General features: G+C 35.7%; 1 protein-coding gene across 1 annotated transcript; it reads left to right on the top strand.

Moving 5' to 3' along the window:
• The first annotated feature begins 8,018 nt into the window (after positions 1 to 8,018).
• Positions 8,019 to 9,183, top strand: MKK9 (MAP kinase kinase 9). The gene has a single exon (XM_078969424.1). The coding sequence runs from the start codon at positions 8,058 to 8,060 to the stop codon at positions 9,003 to 9,005; it is 948 nt and encodes a 315-aa protein (XP_078825550.1). The 5' UTR covers positions 8,019 to 8,057; the 3' UTR covers positions 9,006 to 9,183.
• The last annotated feature ends 14,337 nt before the right edge of the window (positions 9,184 to 23,520 follow it).

Raw genomic sequence — 23,520 nt, 5'->3', positions numbered from 1 at the left:
GACAATCGTCAATCTTGAGTCAAGTCAAGTCATCAAGTCAAGCCGGTCAACTCGATTAAACCTTGTGTATTAGGGTTTGTGTTATGTTCATACTGTATAACTTGCTATATTAATGGGAAAACATCACTTGAGAAAAGTCTTGTGTTAAAAATTTCCTAAGCCCTAGTGCTAATCAATGAACTAAACTGATAAAAACAATGATGCATACTCATCGGGAGTGTGTAAGATCCTTAAACAAGGCTTAACAGGGTTTACGAACCATGCATTGCGATGCCGGACACTCACAATTGTCACACATGGATCCTCTCTCAATCGTTTTCACTCTATCTCTCTCTATGTCAAATCTCTCCCAAATCTCTCCAAGTATGCGAAATCTCTCTCAAATATCTCTCTGTATGATAAATCTCTCTAAGAATGTCAAATCACTCCCAAATCTCTCCAATTATGTGAAATCTCTCTCAAATACCTCTTTGTATGAGAAATCTCTCCAAGAATGTCAAATCTCTCCCAAATCTCTCCAAGTATGAGAAATCTCTCCCAAATCTCCCTCAAATAGTTCCCGTAACTTTTTAGAATCATTCGGGTCATTCCGGCCCTTAACCGGGTCAAAAACGGCTTAAAACGGAGCGAAAACGCGAAAAACGGATCTTAGGAACCGAAACCCCTCTTAGGAACCGAACCCTCCTGATGAAGAAGGCTGCTGAACCGAACCGAAGGTACTGTTCACTACAGTTCATTCGGTTTTTGACTTCTCGCCTTCTATCTCCGAACTGAGCCTCTGTTGGCTAAGGGCGCGAGGACCGAGCCTCGGTTCTCGGTCGCCTCATCTGTTCCGCCTCTCTGTCTCTTCCCTTCTCTCGCTCTGTCTCTACCCGCCTCTCTGTCTCTTCCCTTCTCTCGCTCTGTCTCTACTCGCGCCCCTCTGTTCTCTCTTCTCCCCTCTCGGTTCCTTCCCTCCTTCTTCTTCCCTCTCGGTTTCTGCCTCCCTCTCTCTCGGTTCAGCACCAGAAGGCCGAACCTCGGCCAGACTTCGGGAAATTGTCACTTTTAGCCCATTTTTGATATTTTTAACATTTTAAGCCCGTTTTTCGTGATTTTAAAGCGGGATTTTCTCCAGAAATTATATTTTAACATAATAAACTCTAAATATTCATAATTTAAACATATTTTGATGAAAATCATTATTTAAATAATAAAGATCTAATGGGGGATTTATTTAAGGTGGAGTGTTGACTTTGCCTTAACTTATGACACAAGCAACCACCCCACACCCACTCTATGACCAGCCATACCTCCCCACCTTACCTATGTCACTTCAATGTCCCCTTACACTCAAATTTCACTCACTCCCACGTTTTTTTTTTGAGCTGGAACAAACAGTCACACTCTTCATTTTCTCTCATTTCTCTCATTCCACTAAGTAACAAACACCACTTTTCTCTCAAACTTTTTCTACACAAATTTTCGAGATTCAAGGCTGATTTCAAGTGTTCTTCCACTCTTGGTAAGTAAAAATTCATCCTCCCTATTATTATTTCACTTCCTTCTACTCAAATCTTTGATTGCTTACACAAACTCCATAACTATAATGTTAGATTCTCGAAAACCTTCAAGGCATCTCCAAGTGTTCTTGAATTAAACACTTCCATTCTTCAACAATCATCTACTGAAATCACTTAAGGTGAGTTCATACCCCTACATTTTCATGTTTTCTCAAGTTTTCAGAGGGGGGGGGGGGGAATACAAGTTAAAACACTAAGAACATAACTAAATTTTTCTAACAGCCTTCATCAGAAAAGTTCAACTCCATTCACGGACTGTTTTGGGCATCTTAAACATTTTTGTTTTCAAAACTGTACAAGGTGCAAATATTTCAAGTTTGTAGCTTTAAAATGACTACTTGCACATCTCCATACAATTTTTCTACAATTTATGGTGATTTTTACAAAACTACCTATCATTTCAAACAACAATCCGGACCAGTCTGTGATTATGGACATTTTCACCCAAGTTGGAGGTCATTAAAAATCGTGATAAAAATTATGAGTAAACTAGACACATTTTGTGAACTCTCAGAATTTACGGATCTAGTTTTCGACTTCGTATGATTTTTCTATGATTTTTCCAAAACAGGGCAGAATTGCTAAAGTTAGCCAACAGCATGTAAATATCATAACACTTTGTAATATGTTGAGCAAAGTGTATAATCATAAGTTCTAATATTTGGATGTATTTCCTTGTTAGTTTATCATTATGAACTGAAACTAAGTCATTCATATTAAATATTATTCATTCATTTAGAACACGTATTATGTAACTATAAAAAGTATAGTTTGATAAATTCACAACACTAATACATTTCCATAAAAGAATTCATACATATTATATACATTTTAGATAAACTATAATAGGTATAGTTTATGATACATCACTCAACACACTCGTACAAAAAGGGTACATTCATACAAGAAAGATTTATATCCACACACATTTCACGTAAACTTGTTAACCTATGTTGTGAGACTCTCTCTCTCCCCGTACATCCGAGTGCGGGATATAATTCCTGGTAGTTATAATCAGAATCTCCTTGAGGGAGAACGTGATACTTGTATGTAGATCTATATTGGGTTTGACACCCCACACCTTGCTGCTAGCTACAGTGGGACCTGCAGGTCTACGGGTGACTAATGTCATTTCATTTTCGCGACGCCTGAGAAACGTTGTGGCAGGTTCACATAGTCACAGTATGATTATAGCGACTCACCTAGGGAGATAACAATTCATAAAGTTTACGTGGTTTCATAAAACCGAAGTAGGTTTTAGGTTGATAAAGAAATTTACTTTCCATATCATTATAAACTCACGACATTTCTACTAAGAAATGATGATTTCTTATACATTTTAGTCTTTGGTTATAAGGCTACATTTTTCGGATTTCAAGGAAAATATCGGATTTTTCTGAAACAAACGCGACATTTACATGTGAAAGACTTCTACTAAGTTTATTAATAAAAGCTTATGAACTCACCAACCTTTGTGTTGACACTTTTCAAACAACTTGTATTCTCAGGAAAACACTAAACAGGTAATCAATTGCTTTTGAGGATGGGACGTTAAGGCGTCAAACTTTTCATATTTTGTCAACATATTGTAATTGATTTTGAAACATGTAATTCATACAAGTGATGTAACTTTTTCAATTATATATATGTTGGTTGTGTTTGCTTAAATTACTATTGAAATTGTGGTTATGATACTATACATGAAGTCCTCCACCCCCGGACGTTTCCGCCATCCTTGGTTTGGGGGTGTGACACTTTCACCTTGGGCTTGAGATATCCTTTCCCTGGGATCATCTCCAAGTTCTTTATGGTGACAGGGATTTCGTATATCCAGGACATGCCAATTTTCTGGAGGATCCTATATTAGGTCGACCAGATAAATCAATCAAGAGGTCTTGACATAGGCCCTTCTGAATTGGCTTATGTATACGATCTCACCGTCTTTGGGAATTCCCGCTTCCTCCTTTAGTTCAAGACTCTCAGATCCCCTCTAGTCTAAAAAACAAAGCACAATGAAGGAGCTTGGAAAGGGATATACTTCTTTGTAAGGCATGACTATGTTCCCAATGGGGATGTCTTACCCACAAATTGGGTTAAGAAGGGTAGGATTTCAATGTTTTTCCTTGTGATCTTGGAATATTATTCTTATTTTTTGTTTCTTTTAAGCCTTCAAATTCGAGTAACTTGCCCATGTCGCTGAGGATTTTGAAGAGAAAATCGAGAAGTTATTGGCCTTGCCTGAAGTTAAGAGATCCTTCCGCTTTGATCGAAGTGCCTTGCAGGAGAGCTCTTCCGCCACTCACCTCATTCTGACATGTAAGGATCTTTAATTCTTTTTGTTTATGATAAGGATCCTTAATAATCTTTTTACAGGATCCAAGGTCACTTGCTCCAGTGCTCACTTTACTCTCCCTGATCTCGATAAGGCCTTGTCAAGAGATCATTTGGCGGTGAAGAAGGAGAAGAGTTCATCTTCTCTTCCTTCTAAAAGATCAACCGTAAATTTGATAGTGAAGACTCCAAGATCTCAGAAAAGGAAAACTATTGAATCCACAGGTTTATCTTTGGAGAGCCTTGGAGTTGAGGACGCACTCCAAGAGTTGGAGTGTATGAGAGGCTATGATGTTGTAAGTGAAGTGAATATATAAAAAAAAAAGTGTATGAGAGGCTGTGATGTTGTAAGTGAAGTGATTAATGAAGTTAGAGTAAAATTACACAGGTGGTTTTCAAGGAATGCCCTTGATCCTTGCTAGGATCTCCGACATAAAACCTTGGGAGGTGATAATGATCACCTGCCTTGATGATTTTATTGAGTGAAATGATCGATTACAGAGAAAATGTAAAGAGTGTAAGTACAAATGTTATTGTTCTGCTAAGTCTCGTGTGTAGTGAGATGAATACAAGTACTTTATATAGTCAAAATATAATAATTAAAACTCCGAAAATTATGGGATCCTCCGAGATCAACTTATAGTCATTGCTTGACTTGGTCATCCGAGTCTTTTGCATAGTTGTAACGACTATTTGTTGGGAGTGTGACTTTGACTAGTTATTTATGCACATTTGAGAAATACAAAAGTATATATGGTCGTTATAAATAATAAAAATATTAGTTACGATCCTGAAGTATATTTGGGATCCTGAGATTCAAGGATCCTAAGACTTTGTGGATCCTTAGACTTGAGGATCTCAAAGTAGTTACGAGATCCTAGCCTTAACAATTAGAAGCACAAATTTTATCATAAAATTATCTTTGTAGTTACTTTTTTTAAACCCATCTTTTATTTATCAATCACATATTATTATAGACATAAACAATCCACTTTGTGCTTTAATCACATATACTTGCTATCTTTTATGTACAGACATATATTCAATCATATGTGATTAGTATCTGTTAAGAAAACATACATTCTATTGTATAGTTTTTTAAATCATTATGATTGATATATATTATAATCATAAATGTTTTTGTTGTTAATCACATCTTTTATTGTGTGACAATATCCTTTTCAAGTGATAATAAGTCATCATAACCAAAACTAGAGTGTTTCAGGTAAATTTTCTTTTTAACACTCTTTTAATCATATATGATTATATAAGGATTTTTTTTGTGTTAGTAGAAGTGAATATGTGTGTTAATATGTTGTTTTGGTATTAAATCTGCTTAAGTCAATTGTTAATCACAAGTGATTATTCATGTTTTGGTGTTCAATAAATATTGACACATGCTTAATATGGACACATGTTTAGTTGATCTATGCTCAGTTGTCTTATATAAATAATCAACATCAATTTAATATATTATCATAAAAAGACAAAATACTATAACAAAATTTTAATTTGGTTTTACCTTTTATCGGACAAAATTCTAAAATCTCCTTTAAATAGAATACAATTTCTTCGTTAATTTCAAAAGGAAATAAATCAAAGTTAATTTTAAAATATCACAAAAATAAACAAATATTGAATTTTTATTCTGAAGTATAGTTCTGAACCGTTATTCCGAAATTGATCTTCGTATTCTGAACATCGTTCTTCATATTCCGAAGTGATACTACCATTCTGGAATCACTTGTAATGGCTAATGTACATTTATCTCTCATTAAAAAAAAATGAGGTTGAACACATTTTAAGGTATTTATATGGTTCTTATATGTCTAAAACATTAATAAAAAAAAATTTAAAATTTTAAAAAAAAAACTGCAAATTTAGTCCTTGCGGTTTGCAAAAAACATTGGATAGGGTCCAAAAAGTTTCCGACTTGCATGAAAGGTCCAAAATCAAAACATTTCTGTGATTTGGGTCCAAAAAAACTTGAAAGGATAATTATGCCCTTTGATTTCTTTTTTATATTTTTTATAATTAATCTAATATGATTTTAATTAAAAACTAACGAAAAAAAAAGTATTCGCCGCCTCACCCACCGTTCTCTCTCTCTCTCTTTCTCTCTCTCTCTCTCTCTCTCTCTCTCTCTCTCTCTCTCTCTCTCTCTCTTCGTCTTCTCAGATCTCATGGACTTCATCTTCTTAAGATTTCCCTAAATTGATGAACAATATCCAAAATCAAGTCATAGAAAGAAATTGAAACCCGAACACACAGACACACACATTCACATTCTAACGCAAAGCACCCACATCGGTTGGAACCAATCTTATAAACATGATTGAGTCCAGAAAACATATATATTTGTATCGATTTCTTACACATCCCCACCCTAAGCTTTTTCACCTAAAGAAGTAACTGCAATCATCCATTGAAAGTCATCTGAGGAACAAGATTGTAGGGTTCAAATTTGTGGATGAAATCGCATATAAACTATACACACCAACAACAAGTACCAAAGAAATTAAAACTCATTCATCCCAAAATCTTTCCTCCCTTCTCTCTCTCTCTATCTCTCTCTCTCTCTCTCTCTCTCTCTAAAACCCTTCTTCTATTACTAATCCATGTGACAATCAATTTTCAAAAGAAACGTCGTAATACCGTCGATTCCAAATCAAATCCATGTACAATGGTGGAATTGATAATCATAACAGAATCTAGACAGATCTGTTTTTAGATGTTTCGTCTGCCACCTCCGATCATCGGATCATGGTTCTCAAACGAAGAACCCAAACAAAATTTTAAGGAAGTGCTTAATCGAAGTGGGTTTTCTGAGAACTTAAATAACTGAATCTATATATAGATCGATCGGAGATGGATATGTAAGGTTTATTTGGGTTATTTTTTCAGTTGGGTTTTTTTGTTAATGTGTGTGTGTAAGTTTTGTTTATGAAGATGATTTGCACGTGGTTATTCATCCCAAAAATCTAGAGAAAAAGATAGAGAAACATGAGTCTATGGTGTTACTTCTTGATGACATATCCAAAAAAAACTTTGTTCTTCATGGAGTTTTGTAACTTTAATGTGTGTGTGTGAGAGAGAGAGAGAGAGAGATGGGTAGGCGGGGTGGGTGGGGGATACTTTTTTTCTTTTTTCTTTATTTTTTAATGAAAATAGTATTTGATTAAATATAAAAAAATAAAAAAAATAAATAAAATAAAATGGCATAATTGTATTTTTCAAGTTTTTTTGGACTAAAATCACAGAAATGTTTTGATTTTGAACCTTCCATACAAGTTGAAAACTTTTTGGACCCTATGCAAAGTTTTTTTTGCAAACCACAATGACTAAATTTTCAGTTTTGTCAAAAAAAATACAAAATTTAGATATTCCAGATTAGTTCTTCGTATTCCGGAAATGATCTACGCATTCCGAAGTACATATAATTGTTTGTAAAGTAAAATGCAAGTAAATTAGAGATTAGAACTCATATGGTTTGTGTAATCCATGGTAGATAAGTTTAAAAACTCCGTCTAAAATGCGGGTAGCAAAAGCTTCAAAACTTCACTTTCTGGAATGTTTATTACCATTGTAGGGGTATGGGTCCCATATATATAGCATTAGAGGTTTTGCTCCTTTTGATACGATCTGAAATAGTTATTCTAAAAATTAAAATAATAACAATTTCTTATACAAAACTAGTTATTTTTTAGCAATAAACTAAAACATTGTTAGATTACTCAATTTCCCAAACATCAATGTCACCCAATAAACAAACACTAAATTTTCAAAAAAATAATAATAATAAATTAAAAAAAAAAAAAAAAAAAAAAAAAAAAAAACTTCAGGGGAATAAAACATATTGACAAAATAGTTTAGGGGCATGATTGTAAATGAAGTAAAGTGAACCACTTTGGCAACTGGCAACTGGGCAAGTGCACACATGTCATAAATGCTGAATAAAAACAAAATCCACGTATTTTTTTGATATTTTATAATGGGTATGTTCAGATGTATCTGTGAATTATTTGGGTCCCACGTGCGCATCCGCATGCTTTCCTCGATCTTTATCCTATACAATTCAAACAAACACGTGCTAATCACGTCCCACTTATATATGGCCTAATACTTGCCTCCCGATAACCTCACTCATCTTATTCTTATCATCACATGGCCCTCGTTCGTGAACGACGCCAGTCAAAACTCGGCCTCCGGTTGCAGGAAATCTCCGAGCGCCGCCCTCGTTTCCCTCTACCCCTCCCTCCCACCACCACATCCCAACAATCGACAACCACCACCGTCGCCGAATTGGAAACTGTTCAAGTTCTTGGTCACGGAAACGGCGGCACCGTCTACAAAGTAGTGCATAAGAAAACGTCTAACGTCTTCGCTCTCAAGGTTGTACATGCCGACAGTGATCCGATGATGCGCCGGCAGATATTTAGGGAGATGGAAATTCTTCGAAGAACGGATTCACCTTTTGTGGTTCACTGTCATGAAATATTCGAGAAGCCTGACGGGGATATTGCGATACTGATGGAATACATGGACGCCGGGACACTAGACTCGCTACTGAAAAACGGTGGGAGTGGAACGTTCACGGAAAAGTCGCTTGCCGACATCGCGCGTCAGATTCTCAACGGACTTAACTACCTCCATGCCCACAAGATCATTCATAGAGATATCAAACCAGCAAATCTTCTCGTGAACAAAAATATGGAAGTGAAGATTGCCGATTTTGGAGTAAGCAAGATCATGTGCAGGACGCTCGACGCCTGCAATTCCTACGTCGGCACGTGCGCCTACATGAGCCCAGAACGGTTCGATCCCGACACTCACGGTGCCAACTATAATGGTTACTCCGGCGATATCTGGAGCTTGGGGCTGACGATGTTCGAGCTTTACATGGGTCATTTTCCGTTCTTGCCGGCCGGTCAGAAACCTGACTGGGCGACGCTCATGTGTGCTATATGTTTTGGGGAACCACCAAGCCTGCCGGAAGGAGTTTCCGACGAGTTTCGGAGCTTCATAGAGTGTTGTTTGCAGAAGGATTCTAGCAAGAGGTGGACAGCCTCGCAGCTACTTTTGCATCCATTTTGTAAACAACCTGAAAATTAAGATGGACGGCGCCGGAGCCTTACCGGAACGGATGTTAAGTTTTTGTTTTTTTTTTTTTTTTTTTTTATGTATATACATGATGATGAAAGTTACGATATGGGGAACATCGTGATCTTTGTTTTTTCAACTACTTCAATAGTTCAATTGTATATAAAAGCAAATTCAAATTCAAATTTAATTCTGATGAAATTTATCTTACAATAATTTTGATAAGAATATAATCATTTATTAAAATCATCCAGAAATGTTGATTTATGAAGAATTATAATAATAAAAAATAATAGAGTTAATCACTAACCTTTTCTGTCCTCCAATCAGAAGGCAGTGGGCGGCACCGCCTAATACCAAATTCTCTATAGATAATGACAAAACTTTCCAAGCTGCTTAGCCACCTCCTGCTTTCCTTTGCCGCCTCAAATAGCTGAATCATTGATGGTTACACGTAGAGCTTCTTTCAATGGGGCAGTTTTTTTGTAGGTAGGTTTCAATACACAGTCATAAGCTTCCTTGAAAGTGGATTAGGGTAATGTTTTTTTATAATATATTCGTTGGTTCTTGATTTCTTCTTGAGTAAATTACACGAATGGTCCTTATGGTTTAGGGTAATTTGCACGTTTGGTTCCTAATTTATTTTTTTAACTCGGAAGGTCCCTACTGTTTGTTTTTGTTACGCACTTGGTCCCTGTCTTACCTAAAAAGACTACTTTTCCATTGATTTTTTAATTTATTTAAACAAACACACCCTCAACCTCACCCCTTTCACTTTACCTTACATACCCCACCATTTTTGCTTATTTAAATAATGGTATTTTTAGATAATACAGGGACCAAGTGCGTAACAGAAACAAACAGTAGGGACCAAGTGCGTAACAGAAACAAACAGTAGGGATCTTCTGAGTTAAAAAAATAAGTTAGGGACGAAGCTTGCAAATTATCCCAAACCATAGGGACCATTCGTGTAGTTTGCTCTTTCTCCTTCCAACGCCTTGAGAACTTGAATATCAAAAAAAAAAAAAAAAAAAAAAGGTTTACACCTTGCCTTGTTTCCGAGTTCTTTTTTAAATTTATTAAAAGAACCTGAAGGAAAATTTTGAAGGAAAATTTTGACAGAAAAAAATAATGGTAAAGAAAATATTTATTATTCCGTATTTCCGAGTTTGAAGGAAATAAAAAGAAACGAAATGAAAATTTTAAGTTTTTGTGTTCCTGAGTTAGAAAAAAAAAAAAAAAAAAAAAAAAAATCCTTTCCATCCCTTCACTTTGTGACAACCAAAAACTTTTGATTCAAGCAAAGTATATCTACAAATTGTATAAAACCATATCACAAAAATTGTTGCGATAAACATTGAAAATTTATTAAGAATGATCAAAAGTTTCTAGGAATTCAAATTTTGCATGAACGATGTTAGGTTTGGATTAACAATTTAAGAACCTCAAATTGTGATTGAAACACTTAAGTTGGACCAAGAAACCTTCGGACCGAGAACCTTATGCGAAGGGAGGGTGATTTCAGTCAACCCCTTGGTTTTCGGTGGCTAAAAACCCGAGGACCACCTCTTCGGTAGATGGGTTGCCGGTTGGGTGCAAGACCCGAAAAATTGACCATGAGATGTGACCACTAAGTTTTACACTCTATTATCCTACATACATCCATGAATGACACCTAAATAACCACCAAACATTCACACCCCAACTTTACATTCTATTACCCTTCAAACATCTATACAACACATCCCAATATCCCCCAAACATCCATAACTCATCTTTTCCTCCCTCCATGAATACCATGGTCGAGAGGCCATTTTTGCCACACTCCAAAGGCTTAAAATTCTTCCATTCTCCATATCTCTCGAAGAGAAGTTAGAATCTCCAAGAGTTCTTCTCCATCTTGGAATTTTCGGGTCTTAGGTAAGATAGTACACGAAAATTTAGCTTTTCTATGAAATTTTATGATGTTTCCATCATTTTTACACACATTTTCGTGTGTTGAATTACTAAGATACTAACACCCCCAAGAAGCTCTTCAAGTTCATACCAAAAGCTAGGTTCGAAAATCCTCATCACAACCACTCAATGTAAGCTTCATACCCCAAGTTTTCGTGTTTTTCATGCTTTTAGGGGGGGGGGGGGTATACAAGACAAGTTACGTTTACCCAATGGATATTTGCATGCATCATCTTGTTTGTGATATAAAATGTGCATTAAATGTTAAAGAATAGTATATTTATGTTCATAAAAAATCGTGAATTATATGTTTATATATGTCTAAGTGTGTTTATCTTTTGAACATTTTCATGCCCTATGGTTAATTGTTGATTATGGAACAAGTTCATGTATTAAAGTAGATACTAATTGCTCACTACATAAAAATCGAGATATAGATGATTATTATCATTTTTATAGCACAAAAATCATGTTTATGGGTGATATACATAAATATAACAAAAATATACTTATATTTGTATTTATGTCAAAATACGTTGATTTTTGTATACTTACAAGTCTCACTATGACAAATTTATAATTTGTATGAATTTTTGGTATAAAAATGTTGAAGACTCCACATTGTTACTCTTATAAAAATTGTGACTCATAAAGTTTAGATAACAATTTGATAAATATAAACTATTTTTGGTAATACTAACATAAACCGATAAAACATATGAAGTACAAAATACAAAATTATTTTTGCTAAAAATAGTTTTTCTAGTAAAAGTGGACATATTTTAATTATCACTATTTTGATGAGTAAAGCCCAAGAAAATTATGTTTTAACGCCTTTACAAATAAATATTTATATAACTATTTATATGAATAAGTCCACACAAAAACATAGAAGGCAAATTATTGATAGTATAAATTGTTTGTCATAAAACGCTTGTCATAAAACTCCAGTTGTAACTATTTCATGATACAAGAAAATGAGTCGTAGTTCACGTAAATCTGTTAATGCTCTAGTGAGACAGTCTATCTTCATTGTACCTACCTAACGTACACTTTAAGTCATGCATTATAACCAAAGTCTCATTGAGGGAGTGTGAGACCGTTGTGTATAGATCTATACTAGATTAACAACCCCGCACCTCAGTTGTTCGCTATAGTTAGACCGGCAAGTCTAGGGTGACAAATGTCTTCCCATCTCCGACGCCCGAAGAACGTCGTGCGGGCCACTAGTCATATTAACATGGTTATTATAACTCACATAGGGATTAACAACACTATCTTGGTTTACGGGAAGCTCACACTTCACTGGTTTTATAAAATATAAAACTACATACTATTTTTCAGTACACTATTCTGGTCTTAGTGTTTTAGACTACAGTTTTCCATACATCAGGGAATATTGGATTTTCTAGGGACATACATTTACAAAATACAAAGAAACATGCATACATACACTTTCAATCTTTGGTATAAGACATACAACCCACTTTTATAGAAAATATCAGTTTTTCTAAAAGCATACAAAACTTTTTACACAAAGCAGATACAAACCTTTTTCATACAAAAAATTCTTATGAACTCACCAACTTTATAGTTGACGCTTTTCAAAATGACTTGTATTCTCAGGGAACCAGTAACAGGTATTCAACACTTTTAATAACAAGCATGTTGCATTATGGACTTTTACATTTCAGTCGTTATTATGTAACTTTTGAAACAAATACATTATGTAAACATTGTAAGTTTGTATTCTTAATGTATGTTACTTGGGTTACTATGTTTCATTTATATTCAATTGTTGTGATACTATACAAAGACGTCATCCGCCCCCGGACGTTTCTGTCGTCCTGGTTCGGGGGTGTGACAGATTGGTATCAGATCATTATTTATAGTGAACTGGTATATCAAACCATACAGGATATACAACTATAAATACAATGGGACTAAAACACTCTGACTAAAAATATATTTTTTCTAAATATAAGTATGTTTATAAAAGTACACATATGTGCATACATACTAGGAATAGTGTCATAATAAACAAATTATAAAAGTAGTATGATAATTTGAGCACTACGGGTAGGCCTCGAGATATGTAATTAGACCTCTAAATATAGTTTGATCAACTATATTTATCCGAGGTGTGACTAGCATATGCTGGGAAATAGTCGTAGCGAACAACAAGTCTAACACCTACCAATACCAAGAAACTTTGGAATCAAACATAAACACTTAAAATACTATAAAGGTATTTTAGGATACCATAGAACCACACTCTTAAACCCTCTATGTATTTCTTATACCTCTATTCTCGCATAGACGACATGGCCGAACTTCACCACGAAGACCCCTACTACCCCGCCATGGCCACCAACGGATGGATCGAAGGGGAGCTAGAAGAGGCTCATGAGGAGAACCCATAAGAGGGTCCTGAAGAATACCAAGAGGTGGATTATGAGGGGGAGGATTGTGATGAGGAGTCAGATGAGGAAAAAGGCGATGGATAAATCATTAGCGAACCTTACCCCATCGGGAGCAGGAAAAAGACCCTTTCACCTCTTTCCTTCCCGGTATGTAAGCACCCAATTGGGGTCCTCTTCGGATGAGCATTCCTAGTAAGAAAATATTTCCCATGCAAGGTAAAGCTTCATTTCTGACATCTACCTCTGTCCAAGATGCACCTCCACAAGGGGTAACCTAGCCACATGTTTGGGCTAGAGAAAACGGCTGACGATCCGCGTTAGGCATGTACCCACTACACCATGCTCCGAGCCCCATCGCCCTCACAAATCGAGCACCACCTCCGAGTGTACCACAAGTGACCTAATTAGATACCCAGATCCAGGCTCTCCCTCATGGGGTAGTAATGTTGATCTTTTTTTGGCGTCAAGGACATTCGGAATTTTTTCTCTGATGATACTTTTTTAGTAATGGAGATTTGAGGTGAAGCCCGAAATGAGATAATGCGCATTCAACGCCCCCACGAAGAAAAAGAACACCATCCCGGAGTCATGTTGAACCAACAAGCAGACCAGGAGAACATCATGAACCGTATACACTCCTTAGAGGAGGGAGTGGACACCATGAGACAACAAATCCTTGCAGCTGAAGCAAGGGCATCTGTAGCGGAACAGAGACAGAGAGAAGGAGGCCACTTGCGAAATGAATGAAATGGCCAGACACCTTGTGCGCCATTTTGGCATATGATAGACTAGTATAGCCGAGTGAGTTAGTGACTACATTGATCACATTATGTATTAGGCTTATTGCATCTTTTATCACAAGTAGTAGTAAATCAAGAGAGGCACGCCCTCCAAGACCCATGTAACCCAAAACAACTTAATGTATTGACGTATAATACCTACTACTTACCACCATAAGTACATTTTGATGATGTGATCGAAACATTTGGGAACCATACAACAAACAATGTAATTTATATGCATATGTATATACATAGATGAGATACAACTAGCAACGACCATAGTTACTTACGGAATCGTTTCATACCATACAACCAAATCATGCCGCAACAAGGAAGTAAACAGCATACCGGTGAAACACCAGTTCTACAAAGGGACCTCACTACATTCCAAGCCACTGTAACAGTCGTCGTGACAGCCATCATGGTACAACTTAGCGCCAACAACACAAACACAAACGGAAGCAGTGCCAGCAGTACCAACCCCGGTGGCAACCAAGAACACCAGCGGGTGTGTTCCTGCAAGGACACCCCAAATCACAAACACAAGAACTCCCACGACAATGGATGAGTACTACCCAGGAAGCGAAACTTCTGGACCAAGCGAAAGGTCTGTTCGGCTCAGGGACCTCCCAAAAGACAATAAGTTGTGGAAGTCCATACCACCGCTACCGCTACCGCCCCGGTACCAACGAGACCATATGCTGGAAATCTACCTGAATGCCACAAGTGTAACTTCCATCACCAAGGATCATGCCAAGAGATGCACTGCAAGAATTATGACAGAAAAAGGGCATACCACTCGCTTTTGTAGAGTGCCAACCCGATAGGCCACCCAAGCCGCTAAAACAAGAATGAGTCAGGTTTGCTACGAATCCAGAGAGGCAGGGCATTTCAAGATGGAGTGCCCAAGGACTAAGAAAAAAGATGTCAGAGTCGTCAGAAGCATTGCAACAATGGAACCCTAGGAAGCAGTAAAAGACCCTACTGTGATTACCAGTACGTTTTGTGACATCCCCAAAATCATGGCCAGAAAATACCGGTTTTGTTTATACTTTATTTCAAAATCAGAGTAACCTTTTAATAAAAGAGTTGCGGAATTTGTCCCAAAAAAATAATATGATAAAGAGTTATCAAAAGCATTTCCTTAGAAATGTATTTCATTAAAAGACTCGGGATGTCATGTTCGATACAGTACATAAGTATAAACAATACAATATAAGCCTTACTATATTATTTCACATCTACAGGCCTATATTCGTAATCCCTCATCCCAACACATCACAACTATGCTCGAGCGCCACTACCTGTACTACATAAAATTAAGTGGGTCAGGCTTGGGAGCCTGGTGAGCACATAGGGTTTTCAACCCACAATAAATAAGTTTATAAATTTCATCGACCAACAATAACCTGATTACCCGTTCCCATTATCCTCACATTACGTCCCTAAACACCTATCCTAAGGATCATCATCGGGATGGACACTACTGCTAAGGGGGTTCCTCAACAATAAATATCCTAAAGGCAACCATGAGGGGGATGGAGTACACCGGTGAACACATCGTTCACAAACACCTACAGGTTGCGAGCCTGCCAGCGTTCCACTGGACTGTCTAGAAGAGTCCGTGGTCGTCATCTGTACTCCGCTAGATGACTGTATCAACAACAACAACATCGAGGCCTCTCATCATTTTAGCACACATCGTCTTATTACATCTACCCATGTTTTACCCCAACATTTTTGTAGATATAAAATACATATACAGTTTAAATCATTTAAAACTTGTATAAAAAATTCATCCAGCATAGATAGCAAGTATACAGATAATATGCACACATAGCACGTAATATATAAAATACTTCATATCTATGTGTAAGATGAAAGTAACTATGCACTCACTTGAAAAGGTGGTGATTCGGTACTCGGACAACGCTTCGTTTACTTTAAAATAATTTCCTTCGACGAAACCTAGTATTATTACCACTAGATTTTAGTCTAATATTTACCATGACTAACTATTAGTCTTATTTTTATTATTATTATATAAGCGTTTAAACAATACTTTCCAACCACTATTTACAGACAGGGCCAAACATAAAACACCGGAGGGCAGGACCATTTTGGCGTATAGCACTTCTGAAATCCAACAATCCTATGCGGCCCTTTAAACCAGATTCCCCGTACCGCGAGTAGTTAAAAAAATATTATAAAGACACTTATATAAGTCATAATAATAGCTCAAATATTTATTATAAGTTCATAATAACAATATTAATTTTAAATATAAGCTATATTAAAATAGGGTAAGCATAATTTACTTACAAGGGGATTTTAGCTAGGAGTCGGGCTCTGCAGGGGCAGAACTTCGTTGCTGAATCTTTCTAAGAAAGATTCATGCAGCGCTTCAGCGCTCACCTTACTATACTAAAAACTACAGAAAGAGAACTCGAATCACGAGGGACCGAAATTCTCGGTGGATAAGGAGAGAAAAACTCTTGAATCAAAAGAATGGTGCAAGAAATATGAGAGTCCAAGGATCTTATTTATACTAATTGAATTTTCAAAAACTACCCTCCATAGTTACTTAATGACATTTTAGTTATATAAACAACTAAACACCCCTCTATAATACTATTTTAAATGGATTTAATGATATTTGTACTAAACTAATGTCGAAAGAACTCAACATTAGTCTTATAATGACCGCATCGTCGATACCTTTCTAATGATATATACATATGTGTATATATATATATATATATGTGTGTGTGTGTGTGTACGTATATATGATTCATACTTTATTTTAATACGTAAATATGCTATTATAACTTGTAACTCGTTCATACGAACTCCATTTTTGACGTTCTTTATATCCACGCGTAAGTGGAGACGAACTCTACAACTTTCGTTTGGGCTCCGTCGGCTAATTTTGACTTTATTTTGAAAGTTGTATTTTTAATAGGCCGGGACAGGATTGGTGAATTAAAATCTCATAACTTCTTCATACGAAGTCAGATTTGGGCGTTCTTTTTATGGACACTCTCAGTTTAACATATTCTACGACTTTCGTTTAGATTTCTAATGCTAGAAGTCGCTATATCGTAAGTTCACTATTTACGCTTCCCGGTGTCGCGTCGGTTCCGTCGTGAAACTTCGACGGGTCATAACTTCTTCGTTATAACTCGGATTTCGGTGTTCTTTATATCCCCGAAATCCTTGTTTCGACCACTACAACTTTATGTAGAGATATCGGGCTTATCTCACACTTTGATTTTGACGCTTATTTTCATTCTTTATTAATTATACATTTATAATTAAATAATAAGCACATAATTCGCATAATACTCAAATATTTCATCTTTATTAATTCAAAAAGAGTTACAATAGTTGACCTAGACTATTACATTGTCAAAAATGCTTAGCTCCAAACCCGGACGTTACAATTCTCTCTCCATTTGGATGATTCCGTCTCGGAATCATGCATCAGCAGACAGATGTGGATAGCGACTCATCATGTCATCCTCTGTTTCCCAAGTGAGATTCAGCCCATTCGAATGTTTCCATCGGACTAGCACTAAGTCGGCCATTTTGCGTCTTAACTTCTTAGTCTTCGGTCAACAATTGCCTCAGGCTCTTCGATCAGCCTCTTATTCTCATCCATCTTTAATTCTAAGATTGGAATTATGTTGGGAACTTCTCTCTTGAATTTCCTTAGATAACACACGTGGAAGGTGTTATGAATACCATCGAGTTCTTCGGGCAATTCCAGCTTGTAAGCTTGGTTCCCAATCTTCTGAAGAGCTTTAAATGGTCCAATAAACCTGGGACTCAGCTTCCCTCGTTTCCCGAACCTTATAAGTCCCTTCCACGGTGAGACTTTAAGCAAAACCGAATCCCCAACTTCGAAGGCCATCGGTCGCCTTTTTTTGTCAGCGTAGCTCTTTTGACGATCCTGAGCTACTAACATTCTTTCTCTGATCACCTTTAACTTTTCAGCAGTCTCATGGACTATCTCAGCGCCCATAAACTGCTTTTCTCCAGCTTCAATCCAACAAGATGGCGTATGACACTTCTCTCCGTACAACGCTTGATAGGGGGTCATCTTGATGCTCGAGTGGAAACTGTTGTTGTAGGAAAATTCTACCAAAGGTATGTGCTCATCCCAGCTACCTTGGAAATCAAGGGTACAAGCTCTCAGCATATCCTCAAGTGTTTGAATCGTTCTCTCACTCTGACCATCATTCTGCGGATGGTAAGCTGTACTCAAACACAATTTTGTACCTAATTCCTCCTATAGACTTCTCCAGTTACTTGACGTGAAATGACTATCATGATCTGACACAATTGTTAGAGGAACACCGTGAAGTCTTACAATTTCCTTCACGTAAGCATTTGCAAGCTTATCCATAGACCACTTCTCGTTGGTTGCTATAAAGTGTGCACTCTTGGTGAAACGATCCATAACCACCCAAATCATGTCGTCACCGTTCTTCGTCCTGGGTAGTTTAGTCACAAAATCCATCGTGATGTCTTCCCATTTACCCATGGGTACAGGTAAAGGTTCCCCAAACATGCAATTTTGACCAAACCATAGGGATGAAAAATGCAACAAAATCAAACCGTAGGGACGACCCGAGTGCAAAAAAAAAGTTAGGGACCAAACGTGAAATTTTGACCAAACAATAGGGACAATTTTAGTAATTTACTCTAACTTTTTTTGTATCTTTTCTTGTAGTTTTAATGGGCAATATGACCATTGTTTTTTCTTGTATTTTCTCTTATTCTATTTATTGCATATGCTTTTTGATTTTTATCACACTAGATTTTAATCTTGTGATACTTGATGTTTGCAGAAATGGACCTTGTTGATAGTTGTTAAACTTTCATATCATTTATTATTATAGGATCATATCAAAACCTCATTATAGGCTATAATTAGATAGCAAAAAAAAAGTGTTTATTTTATCAGTCGTATTTGTTAAACAAAATGTTGTTGGAGCTTCACCTCATTATGCTTTTATGTGTCTGATTCTAGAGTCGTTTCTTGTTGTTGGTTTAATTTATTGATTGTTGGTGTGATCATTAGTTTCCTTTCTGAAATTCAGCAAGTTTGAAAATGGCCATCATTATTTCTGTCCCACTGCATCGTTTTATATTTTAGATCCTAAGATTGTGAACACCATATTTGTATTCTATTCAGGTAGATGCAACAACATTAGGAAGAAGAAATTATAGTGATGCTCGAGAAATTCAGACCTATTATAAGTATTACTATGGAAAATACATTTAAGGATTGCAAAATAATGATAAAGCTGATTGGTAATCATCTTCTTGGTTATGAGTATTATTTTTATTTGTTGTTGTATCCTGATTGTAGAAAGATACTACTAATGTTAGTAACCGTCTTGCGAAAGCTTATCAAAATGTTATTGCATTGTTTGTGGTTTTGAAGGCTGTCAGTCTGGCATAATCTATCGAGGTGGCGGATGAGGTAATTTTTGGATATTTATATTCCTTTATAAAGTTCATTTGTTGATTACATATACTTGATGCAGTTTTTTGTAATTATTATTGTGTATGTGTACATAGAAATTGAAAGCACATGCACATGTTGTGGAGAAGACAGAAATGTATACTCATAATATAATTTCACTTGACACTAAAAGTTCAGATCAAGTGTTACCTAGACATCTAAAGGTTAGTTTGAGAAATCATGTATGTAGATTTGTTCTTGTTGACTGGTTCAGTATTAATTAGTACAAATCATGTCACAAATGAAGCAATTAAACCACCTCAAAATCCTCCTACAAGTCATTAAAAATTGTATGCAAGATTTCGACAAAAGAAACTTCATTGGGAATGGTGGATATGGAAGGGTCTACATAGGGATTCTCTCCTAGGTTGATTGTATGAACCAGCTAGTTGCTTTAAAACGGTTACATGTCATTGGGTTTCATGGTACCAAGGAGTTCCTTACTGAGGTAACAATGCTTTCACAGTATCAGCATTAGAACATTATGACCCTTATAGAGTTTTGTGGTGATAACAACGAGATGATTCTTGTGTTAGAATTACATGTGATTCACATGTAAATCACATATGAATTACATGGAGTCACATGCAAATCACATATGAATTACAAGTGATTCACATGTAAATCACATATGAATTACATGTGATTTTCATGTAAATCACATATGAAATACATGTAAATCACATATGATTCATATGTAAATCACATATAAATTATGTCTATATGCACACATGCATTTTGTGTGAGTGTTCTTAGTTAATTATTTTTTAAAATTTTCTTGTGAATTTCACATTTGAATATTAAAATATACAATCACATGTGAATATCACATTATATAATCACATGTGAATCTTAAATGATATAATCATATGTGAATCTTATATGATATGATATGATATATATATATATATATATATATATATATATATATATATATATATATATATATAGATGCATTTTCAGGAGTGCTCTTGCATTAATCAATTTCTTTTTTAATTTTCTTGTAGATTTGGAAGAATTTATGAAAATTATTAAATACGTCAAAATGATAAATTGATGAAAATGTGGCAATCTTGACAGGAACACATGAAAACATTGAAATTTTGTAGCATTTTTTGTTTTTTATGTTGTATTTTGTATCAAATAAAATACTTACTATTTCTGTTTATAAATTAGTAAATAAAAATATGTTTTTTTATGATTTATTTACGAATATTATAGTATAAGAAATATGCATATATGCACTTGAAAAAAATATGCATATATGCACCTGATGAAAGGTTGGGTTTTTTGGTTAAAAATATCATACTATTTTTTAAATATTGCAGTTCTCTAAAAAATCTATTTCTTTTTAAAACTTTACTTTATATATATATATATATAATTACATTTTCACTAGATGTTCACTAGTTTTTAGAAATGGTTATCACTTCATATTATTTACCTTTTTTTTAAATTATTGTAACATTATATTAGATAAAAAACACAATTATTAAACATACATAAATATTTTTTTAATAAATAACATTAACTTAAATAAAAATATTTTTTTTTAAATTCAACATACATTTAACTAATAAAAAAACATTAATAAAACGTTGAAATAAAAAAAATACTACTCCTCGTCATCGTTGTCCTCACCGACGGCCTCATACTCATCGTCCGCATCATCATCCTCCTCATCGTCGTTGTGGTCTTCGAAATTTTGTTGACATATGTGTTCAGTCAAATCTTGACATAATTTGTGATGTGTTTTACTGTTTTGTATTTCCAAAAGTCTTGTAAAGTATGTAGGACTGTCGACTTGTATTATTGCAGGTGGATTAAGCATATCGTTCGCAGTATATGTAAAAATAGCCCTACCCTATTCTTCTATTATCACGTTATGTAAAATAACACACGCTTTCATCACGTTCATCAATTTTTCTTATCTCATGTTCGTGTTGGATGTTTGATTATGTGTTACTTCTATTTGAGGACTCTCAATGTCCGATTTACATCCTTCCTTGCAAATTCCTGTGATAACTTGAAAAAATTTTGTTTTTCATCATTCGGATATGTGTATGATTTGACAAATATAGCGTACTCTGGATATATCTCATCACCAAGGGAATGTCCATAATTGTATTCATGTCCATTTACAATGTATGGCATGTTTGGTGCTTTACCCTGCAAAATTTCATTAAATAACGGAGATGCTCCAAGCACATTCAAGTCGTTAGTTGACCCTATCATACCAAAAAATGCATGCCAAGAACAAGGGTTCTGTAAAACAACTACTTCTAGTATAACAGTAAGCATACCATGATCACCTCGAGTGAATTGCCGTCGCCATGCATTGGGACAATTTTCCCACACCCAATGTGTACAATCAATGCTACCTAACATTCCTAGAAATCCATGTTTAGCCTAATGTGCGGCATACAATTGTTCGACATCAGTTCTAGTCGGATTTCACAAGTATATGCAGGGTCAGTCCAAACGTATATGGGGATCGGGGCGAAAAGAAAAAATGTCCCCTTAAAGACAAATATAATAAAGATTCAAAAGAAAATCATTTATTCTTCACTATAAACGCGTTCAATTAGTAATAACAATCAAGCCAAATTGTTTATGTTTTGAGCTAGTTTGAGTTTAACCAACTTTAAGCCCTAAAAAACATTTAAGTAATAATATATATATATATATATATATATATATATATATATATATATATATATATATATATATATATATATATATACACACACATTATATAGCCCAGAAATTTTGGGCCCCAAGGAGACGTGGGCCATGGGCGGTCGTCCGGGTTGCCCACCGTCTAGACCGACCCTGAGTATATGTCACCGTAAAGCTCTATAACATACTCGCAAAAAAGATATGTGCATTCTCCACCAATTCTCGCAGCCATTTTCAAATATTCATCTGAAGCGTCTGCGGCTATGCCGTACGCCAATTGTCTAAGAGCTGTTGTGCATTTTTGAAACGTAGTAAAATCACGTTTACCTCTAGCATCCCATCTCAATTGGAAAAACTCATGATTGTTTTCCAAATCTACAGTTATAAGTATGAATAAATTTCTACTAATACGAAAACGATCCTCAAATTTCGATGGGTCGTATAAACTATTAGGGCTAAAGTAATCACGTACCGAACGTTCGTTCGCCGCGATACGATCCCGGTTGATCGACTTTCTTTTTTTCTTCTCGGCATTTGAACTTTCGCCTTCCTAACGTACAAAGTCGTGTGTTGCAGACAACAATGTATACAAAATCAACTCATCATCATCGGAATCATCATCAGATGAAGAAGAAATGGCACCCAAAAAATTATTCATATTTTTATTGTTAAGTGTTTTTTTTTCTAGTTGTAGTAAAATTTGACATAGTAAGGCGGGAAGGCATGGGCAAGGCACTTACAAGGCCTTTCACAGCTCAAATCCATGCATTAAGCCGCTAATCCCTTTTATAGCAAAGTCCCAGCAGGCTACCTCATCGGGAAATCTAAATTCTTTCACCGAACCAAGGGGCACGATGAATACATTGATTATCTGGGTCCGATCGTCGCTAGAGGTCCGTCAACTAAAATACACTGGTCGAAGTTTCTTCGTTTCTGCCGAAACAAAACGAGATTAGCTATCTTAACCTTAGCAGTTTTGCGAGCAAACGTAGACGAGTGCTTGCAAGAGCAGCAAAGCCCTACTTATTGGGAGGGGACTCTTTGGCACCTTAGATAAATTCCTTTACCTAGGGGATCAAGTGGTAGTTGATCAATGAACTAATATCTTTCGGTATAGGGCGAAGGTAAGGGCTTAGGCATAGCACGAGGGTTAT

The sequence above is a fragment of the Lactuca saligna genome, chromosome 8 (assembly GCF_052625555.1).
Source record: "Lactuca saligna cultivar CGN05327 chromosome 8, ASM5262555v1, whole genome shotgun sequence".
Classification (NCBI taxonomy): domain Eukaryota; kingdom Viridiplantae; phylum Streptophyta; class Magnoliopsida; order Asterales; family Asteraceae; genus Lactuca; species Lactuca saligna.
This window is presented reverse-complemented; position numbering and strand designations above follow the sequence as displayed.